At 27.4% G+C, this 24882-nt stretch overlaps 1 protein-coding gene across 1 annotated transcript in view; it reads left to right on the top strand.

Moving 5' to 3' along the window:
• The window catches only part of LOC142327821 (protein obstructor-E-like), a 114904-nt gene that overhangs the window by 69930 nt on the left and 20092 nt on the right, over positions 1–24882 (top strand). Inside the window, exons 2-3 of the mRNA XM_075371159.1 lie at positions 19270–19584; positions 21628–21828. Coding sequence (XP_075227274.1) covers positions 19270–19584; positions 21628–21828 — 516 coding nt within the window. The remainder of the gene's footprint in view (positions 1–19269; positions 19585–21627; positions 21829–24882) is intronic.

Raw genomic sequence — 24882 nt, 5'->3', positions numbered from 1 at the left:
GACTGTGTCAAAGTATGAGGAAATACTGCAACCAATACGCATAAGGATTCGAGTGCAGGTCATGCTAATTTTTTATTGCAAACCAATCTATAAGAAAACATTATTTATGTTCAAAAAATAAATAAATTTTGAACGTTTTTCCGTAATCTAAGCTAAACGTGAAAAAATTATTTCGTGAAATACAAAATTCTAATCTATGCAAACCGTTTTATCATAAACTACCATAGCGAATATTTTTGCTATTAATTTTTTTTTCTGGAAAATAGTAGGCTAAGATAAAATTCAATCGACAAATCAATATATATATTAAAAAAAAAACCATCATTCGTGATCATTACGTAGAATCAATCAATACTGAACAGAAAATAGACGTTAATAACTGTAAGACTTAATACTAGATATTTCATTTTGCATTAGCTTAATTTTTTAATTCGATCATAATTTTGTAAGAAAATCTTATATTGCCGCAGAAAGTGATAAAATGCATAAAATTAGAAAAACCCAAAGCATGACAAATATTGACTCAATACTTCTGGAGTATTACTCTAAATATCTTATCTAACCATTTTGTAATAACGATCGATTTATCCAAAAACTTCAATAAAAATGGAAGAATATAATTTATTCAGCTGATTAACACAATTATAAAAATAAAAGTGTATAAAATTCACGTAAAACTTAATTACTGCAACCGACCAATCTGTGTTTGGGAATTTATACATAGTAAGCCAATGACATGATTTAGATCTCTTTTCTTCATTTTTTAATCCATTTTCAAATTTTTAAAAAGGTTATTTTAAAATAGAGATTGAGAGAATACGATAATTTAACTCTTCGACAAAATTTCAAAACGCGGTTTTCTATGCTTACTCGTCTTTTTCTCCGATAAAATATCTCTGTAATTATATCCTAGTATGTAGTCACAGTTACAAATTCGGTTTGGTAAGACCAGCCGTTTGGATTCTAAATTCTTAACGATAACTCAGATCTAGATGAGTCTGGATCTGAGTTCCTTTTACTTATTTTAATTAAATTATAAATCTACATGAAAATACTACCGGTATTTTGGCAAGGCAAGTGATAGAATGCAGTCAAAGTGGATGCTATTTAAAATTATTTTAAGTAATTTCGATGAAAAATATATATATATATATTTCACCTTTGACGTCTGTCCCACCTACACGTACCGTTTTTACTTAAAAACAATTACGATAAAATTATTTTTTTTAAATTTACAAAATCAGTAGCTTTCTTTAATTTTAATCAAACTATAAAGTTTTGCTCATTTATAGTAAGTAATTTAGACAGAATGAAATTATGATTAACGGTCGATCTAATCAAGAGATGAGATATTAAGTTATCGATTTTTAAAATTGTTTCAAAGGTCAAATTTTTAAGAAAAATTACTGTACAAAAGAAAGTAATTTCTAAATTATTTTCAATAACTTAGATAAAAACATACTTCATGATAACACAGAAGTGCAACCACTGGAATACCTTTGTATACCTTTGGTAAACTATCTAATATGTAGAAAAAAACAGTTATTTCTTAATGTTGTAGATAATAATCACATACTGCTGGATAATTAAACTTACCAACAGAATTTTTACAAATTATAATTCGTGAATGTTGCGATGTATGAGATAACGGTAAACAATCGATCATTTTTCGTATTCTTGGTATTTCATCAAGCCGTTTTACTCCTTATGTTTAGTGGTGTACCTAATCCGTTTTCACAACACAACACATTCGCCAAAAAAAAAAATATATATATACATATACATATATACTGAGAATTATAGGGCATTTTAAATATCGAAACTCGACTGACCGACAGAATATTAAGAAATTATCATTCTAAATCTTGACAAAGGCTAACATAATTGTAAGCAGTTAACCGGCGTTTGAAATCCATGGACAATATAACTTGATCTAGATTTGTTTTATTCATTCTTTAACAAAATAATCTCTATGTAAACATTATTTTGGTAAGAAAAGTAATATCATCAATACATTAGCTAATGATTATCAAACATTTTCAAAAAATTGAATGGAAGATGGGACTTCTTGATGCAAAAAATTTCGATTTTACAGTCAACTGTGTAGACCGTCTTTATCCTAATAATATCAAGATAAAATATTTATTCCGCAGATTTTATAGAAAAATAAGTTCAACCGAACAATAGAATTCGATAACACTCATAAGATTAACAAAACTCTCCGACCGGGATTCAGAATCCTATCATTAATGAATTTATATTTCCTCAGAAAGTAAAATGGTATTATTTTCATCACGGGTGAAATGGTAACCGTTACCTGGAAGCAGATTTTAAGATATCCTTTGAGTAGGATTGTTTACCTCATGGTACAGTTTTTTCGCGGTTAAAAAGATCGTTGTTCTATTCCATCCTAATCCTTCTTCTTCGTCATTTTAATTTCTACAGTTTTAGTTCATATCGCGAACAGTCCATATAAATGAATTGAGAATTTAAGCATCTGGTCTATCATTTTCATAGATAGAGCGTCTGATGTAAAGGTGAATTCCTTTATATCCAAGGATTTTATTCCCTATCCTGTCGTTGTACGATAAGCTTAATGGCTTAAGTAATAAGCGGATAAAACCGGATTTTGTAATTGATCTTAAAATACGATATAATAAATATCCGTCCTAGCTATTAGCCTGAACAAGTTTACTCTAGAATGAATAAGCATATAAATTATACAATAAATTGGTGAGGAAAAGAAGTCGGAACACAATTAAAAATTAAAAAAAAAAAATCCTACCAAGCTGTTATGAATTCAATTACTTTTAATTTTTGTTTAGGAAACTTATGGATCATATCTTAAACAAGATATTGCTAAAAATTCTATAACAGTTATTCTGTAGTTTATTAAAATTGTCTTGACTGTTCTGTTTTCATCCCGGTCCAGGTAAAAAAAAACAGGAGAAAGAAACGAAAAAACGAGACAGTATTCTAATTTGATTAAATTAGAATACTAATTCTAATTTGATTAAATTAGAATATTATCTAAAAATTGAATCCAGTTTTTTAAATAAACGCATAAATATCATAAAAACCAGCGTTTTTAACAATCCAAAGAAATAAATCTCATTTGTTTTATGTTGACTATAGGTAATAATACTCGATAACATTAAAAAATAACAATAAAATACGAAAGTACTATTACGAAAAAGAACCGGTTTTTCGTATTAGTAATACTAAAAACTATTATTAAAACATAGTTAAAACAAACCCTAAACCCTTTTGATAAGACTCATATATCTGTTATACCGGATCGATTTGAAAGAGTATTATTATACTAACAGAAAGCTTTCAAAACTGTATTTGAAATAAAATACAGTATTAACAAGTAAAGAAACAAGATTGATAAAACGTTATATGACAGCATTCTATGTAGTGTAATTGGTCATATTAACAGCAAGGGACTTACATATGTTGAATTGTCTAAATACTTATAAATTTATATATATAATACGGGACGTACATTTTTTTTTCTCCCTACTTCCCCGGGCCGGGAATCCATTCAAGTATGCGCAGCCCGGGAAAGTGTCCTTTAAACTCAAAGGAGGCCTCCCCACCCGCTGGCTGTACGTCCGGCACAGCAGGTCAGCCTCCCCGGTTGGATCTTTTGTTTTAATGTGTCTGCCTCAAGCCCCCCCGACAGAGAACCAGGCCCGACAAAGCCGTCCCTAGCCCCCGCCGAGGGAACCGGGTCTCGGTCTTTTCATTACCCAGTTGTAACGAAGGAATGATCTTCTCCTCATAGTTGCTTGCCTTAACGAACATATTAAACTACTAAGTTACCACGGGGCCTCAATGGCCTCTTAAAAGGGCTACATCATCTTTGGCCTTTAGCACTATCTTGGCAAACTCCTCCATTTTGTTCCAATTGTCAGTGGATCGCAGGAGAAAAAGAAGCAGATTCTCTGGATTTAATTCTTGCAGCCCTGCACGTCGTCTATGTATAGTCCATCTATTACAGTGGAACAGAATATGTTCGGCAGTATCCGAATCCTGGCAGAACATGCAAATAGGTGCTGGTCTTCTACCGAATCGATGTAAATAATATTCGAAGCTACCATGCCCAGAAGGTATTTGAGTACGATACCAACCTCCCCGTGTCCTCTATCAAGCCACATGCCCAAGTCGGGCATCAATCTCCAGGTCCAGGTAGCTTTAGTGGAAAGATTCCATCTGTCCTGCCATATGCGCCTGATGTTGGCTTGGGCTTCTTGTTTTGCCATGCCACGATACTTAAGTGATCGCTCTTTAACTAAGAGGTTGATAGGGGGAACCGATGATAATACACAAGCCGCATCGTAAGATGGTGCGGTATGGAGAAGTGATGTTTATAAGAGCTTGCCTATGCAGAGTTCTAAGTCTTGTGACATTTCTTGCAACACAAAGTGCTTTTTCCCATATAGGTGCAGCATACAATAATACAGAGGTTAAAGTTGAGGCAATGAACCGCCGCCTAGATGCACGTGGAGCTTCATGTCCAGCCAACAATCTTGTTAAAGCCTTTGCGGTATTCTCGACCTCTTTACATTTCTGTAAAGAGACGTACGGGACGTACATGTACAAACACTAGTAAAACGACGAAATATTTATTTTTATATTTTAAAAATTAAGTATAATTCTTAATACTGGAACATTACATGTGATATTCTAAGGTCTGTTTTTAGAAAATAGTAAATTGCTGTAACAGGAGGAAATAAATTTTAGCATAAGAGATGAATTAGGTTGGTACAGCATATTAGATTTGGACATTTAGTTTATTCGGTAATAGAAAATGTACAAAATGTGAAAACTGTAGAGGAAAACAACGACTGGAATTATAAAACTTAAGTGAGGCTACAGGATTATGTAAAAATGTCGTGGTTAAAGGATTAGTACTTTAATAAAAGGGAATACTGGAAGTGTGTGTGTGCGTGTGTATATATATATATATATAATACTGATTTAAAGTTTTATTAGACATCTACCTTCAGAGATTCTATTTGTGACAGAATCTTGTAAAGCGATGACCTAGGTTGGTGAGCCATATATTAAGACGTCCAGATTAAGTTAATTTAATAATATGTAGAGGAAAAGAAAGATTAAAATTTATAAACAAATAAAGCAGGATGAAATTATCATGCTGATGATAAAACGTTAGACAGAAGTGAAAAGAGAATATAGCTACAATCCGGTCAAATGGCCGATGACTTAAAAAACCTTTTAATATTATTCAAAATATTTAAAGATATGCGTTAAAACAAGATGATTCGATTTCTCCAAATGCTAAAGATTCGTTTATTATTATTACATCTCTCTTTAAATCGTTAATTGTTATTTTTAGATTCAAATAGTAAGCAGAAAATAAACTTAATTCTCGTAGTAAATAATACAATTAAAAACTTTACTCGCTTTCAAATAAGCAAGAAATCTGTACATTAGTTATATCCCTAACAAAATTTATTTGTCTCCATTACTCATTAACATTAATTGTTATTTTTTTTTTATTGTAACATCATAGCAACTTTACAATCTAATCAGTAAGAAAATTGAACAAAAAGTAACTAAGATCTACTTGAACCAACATTAAGTAGCGACAAACCCAGTGATTTGAGACCAAATAATAATAACGAAACAAAAGAAATGAAATAGAAAAACACCCCACAAGGCCGGACTATAAAGTTACCTAATTGAAACGATAAATCAAATCAAGAATACTGTTTCTTATCAATCTTGAAAAATCACTGATTGTGTTAAAAAATATTAAAAACGTTTCTGTGGCACACAAGTTTTTTTAAAATTTTAAATATAATCCTACACCATGTTAAGTTTTCATTTCTTCGATTCAAAATTGTTATAGTTTCTTCTTTTAAGTATTATTTTATATTTATATTTCAATTTTAAGAAACAGACTAATAATTTTATTTATCATTGAAGGACACGAATATATTTCTGGGCATATGTCTTCAAGCATTTACGTATTTTATATTTTTAAAAGAAACACAAAACAATGTTCTTATTATTTATTTACCTTACGTTTTAATTTTCTACAAAATAGTGGATCTTTTTCAATAAGTTTTAGTTAATTTTCGAAACTTCTAAACATATACAGACAGTTGCCGAATATTATTGTTTTATTTACACTCATCACTGAAGTTATTTTAATGCAAATAATTGTAGCTGAAAAAAGAGGCTTAAGTATTTGTTTTATTTACTAACAAGTTTAAAATATTAATTTATCTGGCTAAAAAATATATATATAAATAAAATAAATATTATAAATAAAATTTACGATATTATAATGGTCTAATACCACGATTTTTTTAAATTAAAGGACAATAATTTTTTCTTATGAAGCTATTCTTGGTTATTGTTGGTTACATACACGAATTAAACAAAAAATTGTTTTAGAAAAGATACAGTCTAAGATAATTTGAAATACCATTTATATATATTTTTAATAAAATTTTAAAAAAGTTTCTTCATATAAAAAATAATAAGTTTGTTGACTGATTTATTTCTATTCCTTTTTATTACGTACTAAACCCTTAGTACCAATATACCAAATAAGTCCTACCCTTTCAATTACATATTCCGTATACAGTATTCAGTCTTCTTTTTTATTTTACCCTCTAAAACATTTTTTTATAGACAAATTCACTACATTTGGACATCTTAATATTCGATCTCAGCATTTCCCTTCATTTACATGAGTATATGCAAACTTCTCTCTTTTCGAATTCGACTTAAAAACTCCACATTTGGTTTTCATCTATTGAATCAAATTTTCAAGATTCTTCAAAAAAACATCGAATGTCAAAAGCTTTTATTCTTTGTTTTTCTGGCTTCCGATTGACCATGTTTCTTTGTCACAAACTTTAAAAACTCTTTATAATTCCTAAACTTATGATTCATACATGTAGATTTTATATCTACATAACAGAATTTCACGATTTCTAATTTCTAATATTTTGTTTTTCTCTTATATTTATATTTACTCCTCATTATCCTACTTTCAATCGAATTTAATTTTCTTCATCTTCTTCTTTTTCCTGTTTAACCTCCGGTAACTACTGTTCAGATAATACTTCAGAGGATGATATCTATGAGTGTAAATGAAGTGTAGTCTTGTTCATTCTCAGTTCGACCATTCCTAAGATGTGTGATTAATTGAAAAACCCAACCACCAAAGAACACCGGTATCCCGATCTAGTATTCAAATCCGTTTAAAAATAGCTGGCTTTACTAGGACTTGAACGCTGAAACTCTCGACTTCCAAATCAGCTGATTTGGGAAGACGCGTTCACCACTAGACCAACCCGGTGGGTTGCGTGTTTAATGTTCTGGGGAGTTGTAACCGTACTGGGATCCAGAGAATCTAGTAATGATTTACCGTCATGTATTTGAAAACTCCCTCAACTAATTCATTCCTTTTTTTTAATCTTTACAATAATCAGACGTAATAATCGATTCGGGTCCAGTTTTTTCTTTTAGAATTTCAAAAAGGATGCGAATTGAGCGGTCTGCAATTTTAACCACGAAAGTCTGAGTACGATTCTCACAAATACTGCTAAAAATCTACTTTTTCGACAATAATACTTCTTCGTTGTTTTCCCGGCAAGAAAATAAATTTTAATTAAATTTTACATTAAGACCTTGATCTAATATGACTTTTTTTTAACGGGCTATTTTAAAACTGCAAAGACATAAATTTCGCGCAAGTTTACATTGTTTACATACCGCGCAAGTTTACATACCAACCCGGTGGGTTCCTATTTTCATCTAAAGTACGTAATAATATTATAACAATAAAGTTTATTGAACAGTTACAGGTAGCCTTTCAATTTAAAAATAAGAATAACACGTAATCTAACTAAAATTACCAATAAGAAAAAAATATTTAAAAATGACATAAGCAAAAGAACTTATATATATTTATACGTAGGTAATTGCCTACAATATTTATGCATTTATTTTTATAGCTAGTCTTAAATTAATTCCTTACAAAACGGTAATGATCAAAGAAGACAACACTTTCTCCCGAGCAATTTTTACTGACATAATATTAAACGGAAGTATAGGACAATCCTTTACGTGGAAAAAACCTTCGTAATTTTATTCAATAATAAATCTAAAAAAAAATTATTCCCGATGAATACAAAAATTAAAATTAGAGTAACTCAATTATGTAACTTTGTAAAACTGAATGAATTTGCTTCTATAACTTTTCTTTTTTTTTTAATTTATAAGGCAACATGATTCTATAAATTTAATTAATTTTACTTTACTAAGCCATACCGTTAGAAATTAAGTTAAACTAAGTAAAAAAGACTATTTATAAATATATCTAATTAATATTAGCGTAAGTTATTTTAAATACCACATAAATGTTGATCTTTATAGGCAAGACGCCAATCGTGTAATTTCGTAAATGTCATATTCGTCCTCTAAACGAAAACCTTTTAAATGTTACGAATTTAAAATAAATGCTTATTATATCAGAAATCAGGGAAACAGAAAATTTATGTCTTTAAATTCTATCAGAGATGAAGATAATTTAAAGTATGTGATTTTTTTTCTTGTTTATATGAATTATTTTTATCGTGTAACCGATTAAAAATAATGAATAAATTTATTTCTGAAAAATTAAAAAAAATAAAAATTAGAAAAAGAGTAATGTTTTATAAATGAAAATAAATGTTAACAAAAAAAACCAATAATTTTCTTGAATTAATTTTATTCGTAATTCTAAATTAATGAACGAGTTCATGTCGTAGGTAACAAAAGTTTTAATCAAGAGTGGCAAAAAATGTTAAGGAAATCTCTTGGTATTGAGTTTGTACCCTTTTTAACTAATCAAAAAATAACCACTAACCAGTAATAAGTTATAAAATTATATTTTAAAATATAAGTAGTGAATAAACGTAGAAATATAATTTCTACGCCAGATCTTGCACGTTATTTATTTAGATAGTTTCTTTCTTAAAGAAAAATAATTATAAAATATTCTGTATTCCAATATTTAAAAAAAAAATAAAATTCATAAAAACTAAAAACAAAGAAAAAAATTATGTAAGATTTTATCAACGTGAAATATTTTTTTTATTTTAATTCAATTTTTAGATAATTGTTTGGAAACTGCAGACTTTAACAAAAAAAAAAAAAAGAAAAGATGTTAATGACAAATCATCTTGATAATTATATTTATACTTGATGTTTGAAAAAATAATATATATTTTTTTGTATTGTATGCCTTGATTGTCTTGGGCCATTTCGGCCATGCAACGTCCAGCAGCCCAATATAATTCACCTTCTCTCTTTGCTGTGGTTGTAACGTCCCGTAAAAAATTCAGGACGTAATAAATCTGGGCACCACATGTCTTCCTTGTACGCCTATTAAATTACATATATTTTATATTACATGTTTTTTTTACTTTTTCATGTTTATTTTTTTAATATTAATATTTATCGTAAAAGTTTTTTTTTTAAATCAAAGGTTAAATTATTAATAAATCGATAAATTTATATTAAAAAAAAGTTAATAAAGAAAATAGATGAAATCGGATTCGAACCGATATGCCTTTCCCTAGTACGATCCAAATATTTCATTAATTAAAATTTTATTGAGCTATGACTCTGGAACCAATGAAAATAAGTATCACTTATCATATATCGTTGAAAAGCTCTCAATGAGAGCTTATTACTGTAGTTAAGAAAAAGTCCAAAATCCAAATCTTTTGGATTTAGTGCATTTTTTGAAAACTTTTGGTCCAGTTGATTTCAATCAAAAGGGGAAGTACACAAATAGATTTTACAACAGTCCTAAATCCAAAATTTTAACATTCTTTGGCTAATCGTTTTTGAGTTATGCGAGATACATACGTATGAACAGACGTCACGCCGAAACTAGTCGAAGTGGATTCAGGAATGGTCAAAATGTATATTTCCTTTGAAATCTGAAAACCTAAATTTTTCGTGATACAACACTTCCTTGTACGAAGTAAAAATCATATATAATCCTATACATAACTCAAAACGCAGTATTATAAATATAAAAAAGAAGTATATATGTTTGTGTGTGTTAAAGAAACCTTAGGTTATATATCTAAATATATCAATTGAAAGATTGATGATTCATCAACGCAGTATTTCCAAAAATTAGTTCGTGAAAATGTTTAAAAATAAATAAATAAAATTTAGTGTCGCTTTTAAAAAGATCTATTAATAAATGCGTTATCAATTTACATTTATATAATTTTGTAAAAACAAATTAAATTAATTAATAAAATGTCCTTAATTTTCAGTTTTAGTCGATTAGTATTCTTAAATAGAACACATATGGCCCTGCCCCAATATACAATCATTTCGTTAGCGATCAGCTGATCTTATTCTTTATACTAAACTTGAAAGTGTTGCCAACCTAAACTTCATTCATATTTAGAACAAAACTTTTTTTTTTACATTAACATTAAATGTGTTATAAGCATTAACACTAAAAAAATTATTTATGGTAAAAACATATATAATATTTCTAAAAGTCTCGTAACGTTTTAAAGATTATTTTTGTAAATGATTTTTTTTTAGAGAAACGAAACGTTATTTTTCGTCATAATAAATGTAATAAATTCCGTGACTATTTCGCAATAATTTTTATCAAAAAAATGAAAAATAATTTTTTTATTATTAAAATACACATTATTTTCAACATTGTTTTTCCATTATATCATTATATAATGTATAAATTAATTTTTCTTATTATTAAAAAAAGGTAATATAAATTCTTATAAATAAAATATATTATATACAATTTAAATATTTTTTATGGAATGAATTAATAAATATTACATAAATAAGTAAAAGCACGAAGTTTTAACTATAAAAATAAATTTGTAGCAAAAATGAAATGAAAGCGATTCTACTAGTCTTAGCTGTCCAGACCAGACTCGGTTGAACGTTGGGCAAGGAGTATGCAAGCAATCACGGGCATTCGTCCAAATTACAAAAATAGAAACGCGTGGGCGATTACTAAAACAGTCTTGTACGGCAGAGTACGGTCTGTATATTATGGCATTGCACCTCTATCTCACGTTACTACAGCGGTAATAATTTTTTTAATGTTATTCTTCTAACGGACATAAAAATATTATTACTGCATATTATTAACGTAACAATGTTACAATAACAATGATAATAATAATTAGGATGGTCAACGAACTCGATTTTAATTGTAGTATATTCATAAATACAATTGTCACTGTTATAATAACTTTCATTTTTATTTAATCAGAAATTAAACATTTTTATACTTCAATAACGAGTATTGTAAACGTAGTTTATTTTAATTCGTGAAAACTACAAAACCATTACATTAAGTAAATATAAATAAGTATTCAGTTGTTAAAAACAAAAACTAAACCGAACTAAAAATAAAATAAGCATTATTGAAAAACTGACTTAATGCATCTTAAAAAAATAAAAAATAAAATTCGAAAATTTATAGAATTTATTATTTAAATTTTAAATATTAATTTATTTATTTAAATATTTATTCGAAAAATAAAATAAAATTCTGTAAATTTTGACTTTTTGAAATCGTAAAATCACAAAAAAACTCAGGCAACAAAGTAAAGCACAAAATTTGGCTTTTAAAAAAAGAAATTAAAAAAAAAATGAGTGACATTATTTTTATCATTTGGCGTGTTTTTTTAAGTTTGTTTTATTTTTGAAAGTGTCAAATTAATAAAGAAATATTTTACTTAAAACATGGTTAAACCTACAAAAAAGAGACCCATATGAAAAAAAACCGTTCGCAAACAGTGAAAAATTGTGTTAAAAAAGAGAGGTAAAATCCACTTTAATTACCTACCAGTGAACGTGAACTTAGTATTAAATGTAAGAATCTTGAATATTTATTTTAATTTCCTTAAAAAATTTTTTTTAGAATGACTTCAAACTAAATAGAAAATAATGAAGACAATCATAAAAGGAATATCTTCAAATTGTCTACGTAACCGTGTAATTTTTTTGTTTAAAAAATTATCTTTAAATGTACATATTTTATCTGAAAGAAATTTAAGAGGAACCATCAGAGAAATTTCATCTAGGAAATAAAACATATTTATGTGAAAAGTAAACAAATCATCTAAATCGTGAATTAAGCGCAGAGAAAGGTTTCAATACATATTAAAAAAAAACCCACGTAAGGGTTCAATTGAAAGTAGCCTTTTTTATGTTAAAATTTCTCATATAAATTTATGTTAAAAGCTTAAGAAAATAACGAAAATTTTAATGCAGATTGTTTAATTAATAAAAACAAATAAATAATTAAAAAAAAAAAAAAACTGAATACTGCGTGGTATTTTTTCTTACGTTAAGATGTTTTTATAGAAATCTGAATTGATAAGTGAGAAGTCAATCGTTTTATCAATTTTTTTTTAATTACCAAGAGAAATCAAATTCTGTCTTACCGGTAAAATTTTCCAATATTTTTTTGAAGACCACGTTTAATGTAATATCTTTGAGATGGGCAGTAAATGTCTTCCCTGAAGCTTGTATGATGTGCTTAGCTTCTTCGCTAGAGAAAACACAGAACAGCCGATCCCAGAATATGTTTGCTATGCCCTTATTTAATGGGAAACTCTTAACTCTTTAAAATTAACATCTTAAATTTTCATTCACATTTAATATTTTTCAAGCAACTCTGAAGGTTTAACTGAAATTGTAAACCGAAAACCTACGACAAAGATGTAAAAACTATAACATAAATTAATGTATTTACTGAAGGTGTCTTATATGTTACACTAACAAGCGACGTGATTATTAATTAAAATTTGAAACCGTTCTATGAATACGAATAATTTGGATAAAATTTTCACTAATATTTATTTAGAACAATATTAGACAATAAAAATTCTTATAATATACACATTAGTGCCGACCGTACCATATTAGGATAACAATTCTTTCACTCGACGTTCCAAAAAAAAAGACGTTTATTTTGTACTTGTATTTAAATGTTAAATCTAATTTCCATAAAAAAAGTAATTAAAACGTTTTCAGTATTACACTAATGTAGAATAACAGTATTTAAACTGTTTAAAAAACTGAAAAAAATTTAACATCACCTTGGCTCGATCCGGAATTTACCTTGACATATAGGAAAACAAGGAAATTTAATTTAAAACAGGAAGAAATTGATCTATACATAATGATCTATAATGATCTATACATAATGACAGACACAAACAGGCCTATTTTAACATTCGTTAGTAACAATTAAAGTAAAGAATTGTTCAATAGCTTGAATATATGTGTAAAAATTACACAAATTATAAGAAACATTTACCTATAAAATAATAAATTGAGGTAAAAAATATTTTAATTTTTAGAAATGTCAGTTTAAAAATGTAATATACTGTTATCAGAAAATTATTATTTTTTTTTACGTTATTCCAATAAAAATACACATTATTCTTTATTAATCATTTATTTATTTTTAAAATAAGAATATACAAAATAATTGTACAATTTTTTAATTTTCTATTCAGTTAATAAGTGTAATCCAATTAATAATCACCAAATACAGAGGTGTAATTACATTCTTTGTTTAAAATTTCCTCCTTAATTTTATCTAGCCACCTTTCCATCGGTCTACCTCTTGATCTCTTTCCTCTGTCATTTTTTCATCACTCATTTATTGCAACTCTAAACCATCGTAATTTTGCTTTCTCCATTCGATACACTTTTAATGTTAGTATCGACAAATACCTCTTAAGATATATCATATTCCTTTCAAAATTCTTCATTACCATGGATTTGGTAAATATAATTTTCATAACTTGAATATTTCTCGTGTTCTTTTGTATCCAAAGTCCTTGGATCGAGAGAGACTTGAGTTAGAAGGCTGGCTTATAAGAAGTGATGTAGAGAAATAATAGAGGAAAAAACCCGACAAACGGGGTTGAAAGTAGATGGTATATGATTCATTACCCGATTTAGGATGCTGGATAAAGAAAAAAAGAAAAAACCTCTAAAAACTTTTGTAGAAGTTTCATAGATTAAATCATGTTATCATTTCTGATGCGATTAAAAATGACTACAAGTAAAACATTTTTCAATTTCCAGTGAACAGAATAATATTTTATACAATTTTATAATTTGTTTGCAGCAAACATTTAATTCTATACCATCTCCTCTAAGCAATATATATATGTAAGTTAATAGTTTAGAAATGTTGAAGTAGAGGCTATACTTTTTATTATTATTATTCAATTAAAGATATCTTCCTAAAACTGTTTTAACGAAAAAAATAAAATACACAAGATTATAGATAAAAATATATCGGGTCGAGGTCAGAAATCAAACAAGACAACAATTATAAATAATTATAAACATTGTAATGTCTATAATGAGTTAATACGATTGAAATTGAGAAAGCGCTACGTAATGGAAAAATGCTATTATTTATTCTATCCTTTTTGGTAGTTTATAATAAAATCATAATTTTAATGTAATACAAAGTAATTTAAAATTAATTCTAAAAAAAAAAAAAATAATAATAAAATGAAAGTTCATCAACGAATGGTAATTGAATAACGGGTCAATTTTTAATTAATTTAAAAACAGGCATTTTTGCATACATAATTCAGCAATTAATTTAATTTGTTTATGATAATAATAATTTTTTCAATCAAATACATAAGGGCTAACATACTGTTTATTAAACACGTCATATTTCGTCAAAAGCAAATTGAAATACTCGACGGTTTTTAATAGAATTCACGATTAAATTTACATAAAAGTAATCTTGCTCTAATAAAGTACATGCATATGTAGCCATTAGAAATTATGTTTTGTAGAATCATGAATATATTTCCGCATTTTTTAAAGATTATATTAAAAGAAGATATTTGTTTTTAGGATACAATTTTCCAGTTACAAAACAATTAATTTTCTATGAATCAATATTATTAATTTATTAAAAGTAACATGAGTATATGTTAGTTAAAAATAAACATAATTTGAAAAACTTGTCCACAGTAGTAATTCTATGGCCAACTTCCATATCAAGCAAAATTATGTAAAATGTTAAAAATCTTTTTATATAAACGAAAAAAGGAAATCAATATTCTATTTCCGAAAACTAAATTTAAATAAAATACAGTGATGTATTACTATTTTTTTAGATATTATTTTTGTGTACTTGAAAAACTTTCTTAGTAAAAATAAGATATACGAAGTTAGAAGGAAAACATACTTGTAGAATCTTTATGAAAACGATAAACTAATAAAACCAAACAATTTTTGTTAGTTAAAACTAATAAAACTTTCGTGTATTTATTAACCACTTATCAATGTTATTTTACGCCAAATACAAAACAGTGTGTTTTTCGACATTAATCTTTTGTCTTTTACCCAAAATCTCTCGAAAATTACCAAAAATATAGTTATGAGATTTTTTTTTAATTTTTCATGTCAGATTTCATACAAAAAACAATAAATGTATCCCTTCATTGGGATCTAAAGAATTGTCTGGCTTAATTTGTCGAAGGCGAAGAAATCAGGAGGAAATCTTTTACCAGCCGACACTTGCTAACGAGGCGTTTCCGAACCTATGTTTAAATGAACTTTCTCCTCTTTATTTTCCCCATTAGAATATACCCTGAAAGTTTGTTACGTTCTTTGTGAATCTCTCTCTCTCTCTCTCTCTCTCTCTTTGTGTGTGTGTGTGTATATATATATATATATAAAAGAACATCTCCTGACTGACTTATTCGAAAAATGGAGAAACAATGAAATTTATAATTTTTCTTTATTTTAATTTCTCAGTAACAAATGAAGTAATGAACTTGATTTTTGGTGAGTGTAATTTTCATGTGAATATCTAAAAACTAATTTTTAGATTTTTCTAAATTCGACATTAAAAGGTAAAAAAATGTTGAACAATGATTGCAAATTTTCTACATTTCCGACCGTACTAAACGAGATATTCAGCAGATTTGGGCTTCAAAATGTTCTTCAGATAAATATCAAAAATCATTTTCGGTTTTTTACTTGTACGAAGTAAAGCAAGTACCGTGATCACGAAAAATTTCAGATTTCAACGGAAATATCCAATTTGACCATCCCTGAATTCATTTTGACTAGTTTCAGCGTGACGTCTGTACGTACGTATCTCGCATAACTCAAAAACGATTAGCCGTAGGATGTTGACATTTTGATTTAGGACTGATGTAACATCTACTTGTGCACCTCTCTTTTTGATTGCAATCGACTGAACTAAAAGTGTCCAAAAAAGCGCAAAATCCAAAAAATTTGGATTTTAAACTGTATTTTTAGCGTGATGAATCGAAATTATTATTAGAATTAACTAATTCAGAAAAATATTATATAAAAATGGTAATACCGTAGTAAAATTGTTTAAAATAGATTACTCCTACTTCTAACATATTCATACAAAATTTATTAAACAAAAGAAATAGTAATCAAAATATGTTTTTTTTACTTTTTCTTACCATAACATTTCTAACCATCACATTAGATTCCTTTATTGTAAGGAGTTTTATGTTCATTCAACTTGTTACAGAATTCAATAACCGTAGAAGTTGAAGACAAAGGTAGATATTAAAAAGAAGCAAAGGCTTTACACTTTCAAATTATTATACATTACGACAATGAGAAAGGAAAATCGTTGAAGTAAAATTTATGGAGATATAACTGATTATTAAGCAACTGAATTTTCTTATATTTATCTGAATGAGAAGATAAGGTAATTGGTTTTAAAAGTTTCTTTACACGAGCGTTTGTTTACCATTATTCCAAAATCTATGAACCGATTTGAATAAATACGTTATGAAACTTTTTACATCAATTTTGTACAAATAACAACGGGCACATGCCGAATTGAAAATTAGAAAGTAAAACTTTAAATACGATTTAGTATTTGCGTGCGCGCGCACACACCTAATACATACCCGAAATTATATACAGATATTATCAATCTATAGAATGTCGCCATAAAAAAATTATATAATTTCCATATTCCGTTCCTTTCTAATAATTATTTTATTTCCTCATAACTTTTATGACGTATATAATACAAACAGATTAGAATACTAATTTTTACTATTATCTGTTATTGTTTTAATTAATTTTTCCTTAATATCCATTATTTGTAATAATTTATACATTAAAATAAAGTTTGCACTTTTGGGAAAGGGGTTTATATTTATTTATTTGAAAATTTTAACAAGTATTATATACTTTTACTATTTTTTTGCTTCTCAAATAAATGATAAAAAATATAAAATTATTTATTTACATATATAATGAAACATTTTAAATTTATTGTATCTGAAATATAATCACAAATTAACTGCTTTAGTGAAAGGGGTGGTTATCGGGTCTCACCTTTGACGTTCAACTAAGAAATCAACTATTTAAACTATCAACTCTATCTCTTATTTATTTTATCTATCTCTAAGAAAAAATATATTTATATGAATACATAAAGTTTTAAAGTGAAAATGATTTCTACTTATAGTTGTAGAGGAAGATTCTACCGAAAGAATATTAACCTTTTTCTTTTTTGGTTAGTATCCAAATCTGTAATGTAAAAAAAAAGATCAAATATAAAAACGTGCCGTATCACGACATAAACAATGCAAACTAAAAATAAACGTGTTACAGAAACAGAATGGTAGAACATTCATTAATCTGTACAACATATCGTTAAATAATTTTAAAAAAAACTTTACAAAGGGTTTAATGAATGGTAAAGAACTAAAGAAGTGTGCTATAAAAAATTACAGAACTGTTTTTTATATTAACAGCTTCATTTACTAACAGCAATAAATAATGGTTCCTTGCATTGTTAATCGAAAGAAAAAGATTATTTTTCAAATTATTAGGAGTCTAAAAGTCGTGCAACTCTATAAAATTAAGTGATGTGCATTCTTGCATTTATATATTTTTGTGCGAATGTTTGAATATTGTTAAAAAATATTATTAATATAACTGTCAAAAATTATTACACAAAGGTTTTTTTTCTTTCTATATTTATATAAAAATAAGTAATACAAAGGTTAATTTATGTTCTTTTTTTAAATTAACAATAATAAAACTGAAAAAAGTCTAAAAGTAAAAATATGGATAGAATATAAATTCTGCTTAATTTATTTTAATGAATTAATATATTTCTATAAGGTTTGACACAAAAACTGTAAAAGATTACGAACATTGGCAAATTAATGGTTATTAAAGCTTCTTTTTTTATAAATAATTTAAGAAACATTCATTATAGAATATTTTATAGTAAATATATATCATTCAATTCATTATAGTATCATCAATAAACTTTTCAATCAAAATATAGGAGGGAAAATAGCGAAAAGGAAAAATAGGCAAACTTTCTGTTTGGTAAATTTATTCGCTAATATTTAAAATTAGAAGTTTAAAATTTTTCCCTCGCCAAACTAATCTATTACATCCACTTAATTTTTTTCCCGTCGATTTCCCCGCCCCTTGGAGCCGGATTCGTGACTAAGCATAAGTTCAGCTCCAAGGGGTGCCATCGCCTCAATAGGCGATCCATCACCTTGGAAGGGCATAAGGCCCCGCCCAGGGAGCCGGGACTCGGTCTTCCATGCTTACCATGTCTCAAATGAGGAAGGCACATCTACTTAATTGGCTTCATCTATGTTAACTAATATAAGTGTGTGTGTGTGTGTGTGTGTATACACACACACAAAAGTTTACAATTAAATTTAATAATTGTTAATATGATTCTTGAGTTTCGTTCAAAATGACAAAAATAGCCTAATTAGACAAACCAATTTATAATTGTTCGTTGCAGGCATCATATTAAAATTAAATAACTGATCGTAATGAAAAAATTTATATTATTACAAACCTACTTTTTTCTATCGGTATCATGCATACTTTTTCTACATCAAATGGATGGAGTCAGCTCCTACATATTTAGTACGCAAAGAATAAAATTAAATAATAAAAGGATAAAATTAAATCATATAAAATTATTTAGATAATATTAAACTGAATTATTTTAATAATGAATTTATTATAATTTTTTTAGCAGGATTTCCTCCTTATAGTAGTAATAATAATAAACCTAAAATTATTAGGAACATATTTTAATTCGACTCGGACTTTATTTATAAATATGAGTGTAAAATAATTTTAAAAAAATATATAATTAATTATTTAATAAATGGTTTATTTATTTTTCAGGTGGCGTAGCTGGACAATCAAGAAATCCATCGCCAGGAAAAAAACAATCATCAAGAGCTCCACCGACAGCTGCAGCAGCAGCACCCGAACCAAGAAAATCACAAAAAAGTTCTTCTAGTGAATTAACAGACGAATGTCCAGAACCGAACGGATATTTCGCCGACGCTTACCAATGTGATAAATATTACGAATGCATCGATGGGGCGATCACTGAAAAATTATGTCCTGATGGAATGGTATTCAACGATTACAGCATAAACCAAGAGAAATGCGATTTACCGTTTAACATAGATTGTTCATCTCGACCAGAACGTCGTAAGATTATGATAGTGGTTTTTATTATATTCTTTATAAGTACAAAATATTATATTTTCCTACTATATATAGCCTAGAGGCAGTTAGGCTTTCTTTTTTTTTATATTGCTTGATGAATTAATTCATTAATTCACCACAGATGCTTTGCAGTTTGTACATGAGAACAGAATTTAGTAGCGTATGAAAAATACCACGCTTGACCGGGAATCGAAGTCGGGACTCCCGGATGAAAGACTGAGAAGCTACCACACCGCTACGGAGATCCGCAAATATTTGACCCGGTTTATTAATTTTAATGAATATTTATATTCATTTAATTAATATACTTCGCTATTTCTTTTCTCGTTTACGCTGAGAACTCTCTGACATACTAAACGAAAAATAATTAAAATGTGAAAATTAACTGTAACAAAATAGAATAAATTTGAATGTATTCATATTTATTTCTTTAGAAGATTATAAAAATATAAATATTACTGAGACTCCTTTTTACTATTTTACATTTATTGAATGAAAAATTCTAATTCGGCCGTAAATACCGCAATGTAGGAGTTGAAGTTGCTAAATGAAATCTGTTTTTTTATATTTCATTATTTTTGATGTCGAAATATTTATGCTGAAAATTTAATTCCGGTTTGTTCATCCGTTTAAGCGTAATCAAGCACAAATAAGACTTACAATCACTATTACTTCTCCTCGTGAAATCTCGAAATTACGGGGAAAAAATTATCTTACGAGTAAATCTAGGATTTGTATTAGATGTACGCAAATTTTATTTTTTTCCTTTCGGCGATTTAAGCTCGATTTAATAACTAACAAACCAGTAGAGATTTTTACGTTATGTATTAAACAGCATAATTGTGTATCACCACCATCCAGGTTACTATGAATGCAAATTAGTTTCGCTCATTATGATTCATACAATGAAACCGTGACGTAAGAAATATGTAAAAAAGAATACCGTTATAAAATGAATGTGATCAATGAAAACATTATCAGTTCTAATTTAAATAAAACAACAATTAAATAATAAAACTTTTATTTTCAACCCGATAGGTACTGAAATATATTAAGGAAATAACAGGTTATAAAGTATCACGATTCTAGTCACTAAGTAATTACATAAAGCAATTTTGCATACTATTAATTAAAAGATTTTTTTTTATTTGCCGGCTATATTTGCGCCGCAATCCCAAGAGCTGTACGTCTGTGTTTTAATCGGCAGTCTATTGTTTCGCGAACTCCATTTTGACGTGAATCTGGTAGTGATATTCTCCGCTTCCGTTTTCCATAAAGTAACCGATTCCTTAATCTAATGAGCTAACGACCATCACACATCCGCTTCATATGCCTGTATAACTTCAACCGTCTTACGTTAATTTCATCCAAAATGTTATATCCCATCTTCATTATTTCTCTGATAACTTCATTTCTCATATGATCATGTGTTTAGACAGAGAAAATCTATTTTTACAGCAACAAACGTATTTTTAAAATTTTTTTATTTAACTTCCGTACTTTAAAGCCTTACGCCATTCTGCTAGTCGTATAACTTTGACGATTTGAGGTTTTACGTGTTTACTAGTTTCTTTAAACTAAAGCAATGAGTTTAAAAGTTGTTTATAATCTATATCTTTTTATTTCTCTTTTAATCGAAAAAGATCCTGAATATTTATAACTTCCATAATTTTGTACCGTATGACTATTTTTACTTAATTTTTTTTTTTATTTCTCTGGAGATCTTATTTCTGATTCGCTCAATCATCCTTTCAAATACTTATTATCACTTGATCGTCTGCAAGCAGTAGACTGTGTAAAGACTCCCCATATTTATTCACACCTAGTTGACCGCACACTTAATCATCACTTAAATTTTTATTACATTAATTATAAACTGCGAAAAAATATTAAAATTGTAATAATTTATAACGAGTTTACAGTAGAAAATTAGGATAATTAATGGAAATTTTAGTAAATAAGTTTATATTATAGAAATATAATTAATATTTTAACTGATCTAGATTCTAATGCATCTGTTTACAGAAACACCTAAACCGGCACTTCATTGTCCAAGACAAAACGGTTACTTTTCGCACGAAGAACAAAATGTATGCGACAAATTTTATTATTGTGTCGATGGAAAATATAACATGATAACTTGTCCGGATGGATTAGTTTACAATGAGAAAACAGGTATCTGTACATGGCCAGATGAAGCTAAGAAAAAAGGTTGCTCTTCACAAGGTCAGTCAAACATAAAAATGCAAGAAAGCTTTTTGCATAGCACTTGTAGCGTAATTTTAGTGTAATTAAAATTATTATTTGTAGTAGACATTAATAATTTAAATGAAATTATAATTTACAAAAACGACATGAAATAATTTATAAAACTAATTTACTTTTATTAAATGGAGGGTCCTATCCAGGTTCGTCCACACATCTATGCAGACAATGAAACTAATCTATGACACGATGCGTACCCTTTAAGACTAAATGAATAAGAAGGCATGGGTTCAACAAACAGGCCGTTGCTTTAACACGTACCTTAAATAAGATTCAAAAACAGGTGTAGATACATTTTTAAGTACTACATTAAAAAAAATCTGATATGGACACCACATGACTTCCTAGTATGACTATTAAATTATATATACACATTTTTTTTTTCTAATGAAAAGTACATAAAATTTATTTCATTAATAACTTGATATTTTTTCATATTTTTTTTAAAATTATTACTACTGAATTATTATTTATCGTACATTTTTTTACAATCAGAGGTTAATAATTATTAATAAATCAATATATTTAAATTAAAAAAAAAAAAAGTTAAAAAAAGGAGATGAACCGATGTGCCTTCCCCATGTAAGATCCAAGCATTACATTAATTAAAATTTTATTTGGCTATAACTCTGGAAACAAATGAAAATAAGTACCACTTATGTTGGAGATCTCTCAATGAGGGTTTATTACTGCAGTTAAAAAAAAAGTCCAAATATTTTAAATTTTGGGCTTTTTTGGACGCTTTTGGTTCAATCGATTGCAATCAAAAGAGACAACTTGATGTTACAACAAAAATTGTCATAAATCAAAAATTTCAACATCCTGCGGCTAATCGTTTTTGCATTATGCGAGATACGTACGTAGAGACGTGACAAACGAAACTGGTCATAATGGATTCAGGGATGGTCAAAGTGGATAGTTCCGTTGATATCAGAAAAAACCGACATTTATCGCGATCGCAGTACTTTACTTCGTACAAGGAACTAAAAAATATTTTTAAAAGAATTTTTTTAAATTATAACTTACGCATGGGATATGTATTCACACCGATAACACTTTTCTATAAACAAGTTGTTTATTTAATAACTTGACAATAATCAGTAAAAAAAAAATGTAGTTTAATTTAAAAACGATCTCATTCTATTAGGGTCTATTATGGTAGCGTATCGCAGTAATAAAAGCGTTAAGAAATTAACTAATAGTTAACACAAACATCATAACTTAAAATTTTATTTTTGAAATATTAATTAATGCTTGACCTAAAAATACGATTCAATTATGCCACAATTAAATTCTTTAATATTTAGCAATATTACACCTGATACAAGACAATCAAAACGTACGAGTAGTACTGATGAGACAATTCTTTAAAAAAAAATATTTTTAATAAATAATTAAAACCTGAAATTTAAAATAAAATATCTTATGTAACAGTTAGCGGTAGAAAAAAATAGACATTTAAAAAATAAGCCCCATCAGAATTAAAGAACCATCAAATTTTTAACCAGTGTATACCAGATATGAGATTTTCAGTACACAGTGTATTGAAAATACACTTTTGATCAGAATGAGTATTCTGATGCAATTTTACTATACTAATTCAGCACACACAAAAACAATACTAGAGTTTCTCTTTCAGAAAATAATAACTGGAATGTAATTTGTTAAAAAAAGTTTTTTGAATGATTAAATCCACGTATTTATTCTAAGTAAATAAATACAAAAATAAATTCAGTTATAATATCCTGAATTTAATATTCCTAACTATAATTTTTAATTCAGTTAATAAGTCTAACTCAGAATCGAATACAAAACAATAAAAACATACTTCATTACAACGATTTAAATATAAAAGATACACCCTTCTTAAGAAATTAAAGAAACACATTTCGATCCCAGAAACGTATTATTTATAATACGCTACAAACCTAAAATAAAAAACTAATTTCTTAAAAATAGAATACGAAAATGCTAAAAGTTAAAAAAACATCTGCATGTTAGTAATATATAACGTTAACTGTTGCAACCAAAATTACAAAAGCAGAAGTAAGATACTACTTAAAGCTGAGTGAAGAGAGAAAACTAAAATGGAAAAGTAGATAATTCAGAAACAAACTAATGCATAAAAATAACTTTAGCTAACGAAATATTATACAAGTTTTATTTTGAAGTAAATAAAAGCAAAGAATATGTAAATATATATTTACGGATAAAATTAGAAAATGCACTTTTAATAAAGAATAGAGAGAATGTGAAATAATAAGAAAATTTCAATATTAATAAAAGAATTAAAGAAAAAATAAAAAGTCTAGTAAATTGGCATATTTAGAGCGTACGGCTTCATAGATGTAAAATGGAGAAAGTTAATAAAATAAAAGAAAATTGTAGCACTTTAAATGCTGAAGCAGACGGAGAAAACATTTATTTATTGATCTATTATTAAATGATAAGATATGATGCAAAAGTAATAAAAATAAAGTCATAAATTTACAGACGAATAATGGATTAAATGAGCAGACTGCCTAATACTAATCAAGCTCGGAGCGCCAACCACTGAGTTTTCGAAAAAAGTAACATCTTTTAACATTATTCACCGAATTCGCTGAATATATTACATATATATATATATCAATCTTAAATACGCAAATTTATTGAAAAACAAAACTACAAATTTTAATGAGAAAAAGTGAATTTTCAAAAACGCTAGCTGAAGTAAATATTAAGAATCTAATAAAAACATAATTACTCAAAAAAAAATACTAAAATTTTAATAAATAAAAAATGTAATAAGGATAAGAAGGATAAAATTCTATGGGCAATTATACAGAATGAACAATAACTGACAAAGAACATTTTTAATTTTATCGACGAATAAAAACAAATCGAAAAAGACCTCCAGGATTCAAAGATAAATAAATTTCTTATTTATGAAAAAGACACATTTAGGAAATTGGTTAATGAATCTAAGTTTCAAGAAAAAATAAAACCTAAAAGAGTGAAGCGAAGAAAGAGGAA

This window comes from Lycorma delicatula, chromosome 7 (genome assembly GCF_047948215.1).
Source record: "Lycorma delicatula isolate Av1 chromosome 7, ASM4794821v1, whole genome shotgun sequence".
NCBI classification, from domain to species: domain Eukaryota; kingdom Metazoa; phylum Arthropoda; class Insecta; order Hemiptera; family Fulgoridae; genus Lycorma; species Lycorma delicatula.
Note: the sequence above shows the minus strand (reverse complement) of the source record. Positions and strands in the feature narration are given on the sequence as shown.